The sequence below is a fragment of the Condylura cristata genome, unplaced genomic scaffold (genome assembly GCF_000260355.1).
Source record: "Condylura cristata isolate star-nosed mole 26May11 unplaced genomic scaffold, ConCri1.0 scaffold00069, whole genome shotgun sequence".
Lineage (NCBI taxonomy): Eukaryota > Metazoa > Chordata > Mammalia > Eulipotyphla > Talpidae > Condylura > Condylura cristata.
This window is the reverse complement of record NW_004567170.1, coordinates 375,752-379,943: the sequence shown is the minus strand read 5'-3', so window position 1 is coordinate 379,943 and position 4,192 is coordinate 375,752. Positions and strand designations below refer to the sequence as shown.

At 62.7% G+C, this 4,192-nt stretch overlaps 1 protein-coding gene across 1 annotated transcript in view; it reads right to left on the bottom strand.

Annotated features, from left to right (window-relative positions):
- Nucleotides 1-4,192, bottom strand: part of ANKMY1 (ankyrin repeat and MYND domain containing 1) — a 79,520-nt gene that overhangs the window by 71,895 nt on the left and 3,433 nt on the right. Inside the window, exons 2-3 of the mRNA XM_012734780.1 lie at nucleotides 4,046-4,189; nucleotides 63-535 (exon numbers count right to left, since the gene is read on the bottom strand). Of these exons, the coding sequence (XP_012590234.1) occupies nucleotides 63-535; nucleotides 4,046-4,189 (617 nt within the window). The remainder of the gene's footprint in view (nucleotides 1-62; nucleotides 536-4,045; nucleotides 4,190-4,192) is intronic.

The window sequence follows — 4,192 nt, the reverse complement described above, 5'->3', positions numbered from 1 at the left end:
GGCCGGCCAGGCCCGCACTGCCCCCGAGAAGGCCGCTGGGCTGCGGCCCGCGCAGGCGCTACCTGAACCTGTAGGCGTGCCTCTGCATCCCCAGCAGCAGCGGCGTCTCGTTCCTGACCAGCCAGGGCTCCCCGTCCTCCACGAAGGGCGGGGCGCCGTTCAGGAAGATGCGGGCGTCCAGGTCCCGGCGCAGGGCGGGGGTCATGGGCAGGTGGCCGCTGTCCGTGGAGTAGAGGCTGAGCTCGGGGGGCAGCGTCAGGTCCTCGCTCAGCAGGAAGCGCTTGTAGTCGTAGAACAGGGGGTCCCCCTCCTCGCTCAGGTCCCAGCCCAGCACCTCCCCGTCTGCGAGGCTGACTCTGCCCGGGGGCTGCCTGAGGAAGGCCTGGAACTCGGGGTAGCTGCGGAGGGAGAAGGCCCCGGGGACCTCGGCGCACAGCTGCAGGAGGCAGTCGCGGAACCACAGCCCCACGTCCTGGCGGCCGTCGGGGTGCGTCTCCACGCCGGGGCCGAAGCGCTCGTCCGCCTTGTACAGCCCCTGCCGGGCAGAGAGGAGTCGGCAGCCTGGGGTGCCAGGACGCCCCCCAGGCAGACCCCCCCACCCCTGTGGAAGGCGCCCCTTTGACGAGCACCGAGAGTGACGTGCCCGGGCCGGGGAGCAACGGCAGAAGAGCGCTGCGCCCCGGGGGCTGGGCTGGCCTCTCGGAGAAGGCGGGACCCTCAGTGTCCAGCGGCCTCACGAGTTCATCTGCAGGCCCCTGCGGCAGGGCACTGGGGGTCCAGCCCAGCGACCCAACAGGCGAGGACAGCAGTGTGTGGGAGGAGGTGCCGAGGGGGTGTGGCTGGGCAGGGGTGGGAGGGGCTACTCCTTGCTCCCCACGAATCCAGTGGACTTCAGCAATTTCTGGGCCTCTCCAGACAATTCCATGGCACATGCCAAGCAAGCCAGCGGTGGGTGGAAGACTGTGAAGAGGGGTAAGCCAGGAGGGCCTCGAGTGAGGGGCGTGAGCAGTAGTGCCACCCCCATGACAAGCAGCCTGCGGAGAAGAGCTGGCATGGGGAGCACCGAGGGGCTCCGGGACACATGTCCCAGGCAGGGGCGGTGAAAAGTGCTCAGGATCACTAGCACAAGTCAAACCATAATTAAGACACCACAGCATACTCGTAGGATTGGCTAAATTTTAGAATCTGATAATACTAAGTGTTAACACAGATGCACAGCAGTTGGCACTTCCACATGGCGAGAACTGACATGGAAACCGGCACTGCCGCTCTGAAAGACCACCGTTCTGCTTCTCATGAACTTTACCCTGCACTTAGCAGATGACCAACAATCCCACCCAGGTGTTCACTCAAGTGAAAATGAAAGGACCCACTGTCCCTCACGGCTTTATTCAGGAAAACCAGGGTGGGAGACAACTCAGCAGCTATTGGTGAATCAGTCAGCACAGTAACATCATGCAGTGATGGACTGCGAGTCCCTAACGCATTGAGGTGCTGAGACAGGCAAAATGTGTGTGACTCCCAAAGGATTCAGCCGTAGTAGAAGACATTACAAACTACGTGCAGTGTAATCCCACACACACATCCTGGAGCGCGGGGTGGAGCGTTCTGGATTTTCAAGTGAGTCACATTTATAACAAGAAAAAAGAGGTAGGCAGAACTAATTTTTTAAAGATTTATTTTTACACATACAAAAACTGGGGTGCAGACCAGAGGCACAGGGTGAGAGGACTCCCCAGACACACAGTAGGCAGCTGAGCAGGTGGATTCTTGAAACCCACTGCTGAGGGGACCGTGGGGAGACAGGTGGGGTCTGCTGTACCCCGTGGGTCACTCCCTGGCTGGGGGTCACACTCAAGCTGCAGTGGCTGGTGACAGCCTTATAGCTCTGAGACGCACCCCTGGGCTCCAAGGAAGCCCTTTTTTAAACCATTTTTACTGACTCAACTTCCCTAAAATACTTCCTGTTTAGTCAAGCCTACGTACCACTGGGACTTTTGCATTCTTACTTCTTCAGCGGGTCCTCGCGCTCGGGCAGGCATTTCTCATTCACATCACCCCTGCCCCGGAGCCGCCCCGGTTCAAGAGCCCAGAGACATGGGCCACCCGGTGGGCAGGAACGGTCCGGATGTCCACTTAAATTACTCAACTCGCCTCAGGTAGCTACACGTTCACTGCTGTGTCCACCACAGCTCAGATGTAGAGCCCAAGTGCCGTTGTGATGGTGTCAGGAGGTGGGGCATTGGGGGTGACGGTCAGGAGGCTCAGGCCCTTGCCTGTGGAATGAACGCCCCATAAAGAGACATGTGGAGCGCTGCCGCTCTCTGCTCTCAGAGACACAGAGGGGTGTCGCAGGCTGGGCGCAGGCTCCGCCCAGACACCCCCTGCCCTGCCCACCTGCGGAACCGGCAGGGGCGTGTTTCTCATCCAGGCCTCTCAGATCATAGCAGCTGTTACCCTGTATACACACCCTTGCTTCAAAATGGGGAGAGCATCAGAAACAGGGTGGAAAGGGCTGAAAGTTGGATTATGGCAGCAGAAAAATAACTGTAAAAGGCCGAGACAGTCCAGTTAATATCTAGAAGTTGGACTTTGGGGCATGAAGCATTACAAGAATTTTTGTTTTTGAGAATCGCACCAGGCTCACCCTGCAGGAAGATAGAGCAAATCTAAAACCCCCTTCACCTGATAACATGGTCTCAAAATACATAAAGCAAAGCTTGCCCCAGCTGTGACAAGGCAGAGTCCGCGGAGCCAGGCTGACCGTGCCCTGAGCACAGGGGCAGCACGGCGGAGAGACGTGGCCCCCGAGGTGCCGGGCCGGAGAGCAGCTGTGTCCCGGGCCACGCGCGAAGGCATCCCCTCCGTGCAAACTGGCGCGCTCCTCCCATGAGCATTGTCAAAGCCAGCCGCTGCCTGTGCATAAAGCAAGTCTCAAGTGTCAAAGAACCGAAACCATGCGGAGACCCGGGAGGTCAGCAGCGAACGCTGACCCTGAGCGCAGCACACCGCAGCCGGGAGACGCCGGGAGTCCCGAGAGAAACGAGAGCGCGCTCGGAACCGAGCGACAAGTCGGGGCGAGGGCAGCACTCGGCAAGGAGAGAGGCCGGAGGCAGCCGGCTGAGGAGAAGGAAGCGCCAGACACTGACCCGGGACCAGACAGGGGAGGCCGGGCCCAGGGTGGCTCTCGGGCAAGCAGGTAACAAGCCAACGGCCCCCGGAGACTGACCGCGGGGCAGAGAAGGTGCAGGCAGCCATGAGCCCCCTGCCCGGGGGCCTGTGCCAGGCCCGGGGCCAGCGGGGTGCCGGCGAGGCCGCAGTCCAGGCGTGCGGCAGCCCGGCAGCCTGAGCAGAGGAGCACTGGCCCCCGCTGACCACTGCCCAGCCTGGGCCACACCCGCTGAGACTCCTAAAGGCCTGTTCGTGCACACGCGTGTGAACGCGCCGCCCTGCACTCATGGCGGCTTCGGCACGTCTCCACCGCGGGGCGGCCCAGCGTCTGCGGGGCGCCAGGAGGCCCTGGCCAGGGAGAGGCTGCCCACATGCACACGGGGGGGCGGCCTCGGGGCGACTGAGGTGGAGACCCCACAGCGGCGACATCCCTGCAGGAGTTAGGCTCCGGCCCAGTGGGGCCTGGGTGTGGAGAGGCTTGTCCCAAGGGGCTCAGGCCACTCTATTGGGGTGACAGGCTCTTCTGTAGCTTGACTGACACTGGGCAAAACCCAGAACCCATGGGGGGCGCCACGGAAGACTGTCTGTGGATAAGAGCAAACGGAGCCCGCCTGCACCTGCAAGAGGGTGGGGTGGCGGGGGGGCAGTGGCCCAGGAGGGCCCCGGGGGGTGGTGCCCCGACATCAGAACTGGAAGGATCCAGCTTAGACCTCAGAAAACAGCAATGTCCACCGGCTGCCCACGGAGCCCGCAGCCCGAGCACGTCCTCCTGCGTCGCCCGCAGGGCGTCCGGCCCTCCGGGGTCCTCGGAGAGGCGGGGGCTTCCCGCCAGCCGGCTCCTGGGGGGGGCGGGGGGCGCGGGCAGCGGCCTCACCTGGAAGAGCCGGTCCCTCAGGAACATGGTGCCGTAGCCCTCGCGGGAGCTGAGGCAGAAGGTGCCCGTGAAGCTGGAGCCCTGTGGCCACCTGTAGGTGCCCAGGCCGTGGCGGTGGTCACGGTAGAACTGCCCGTGGTAGCGCTG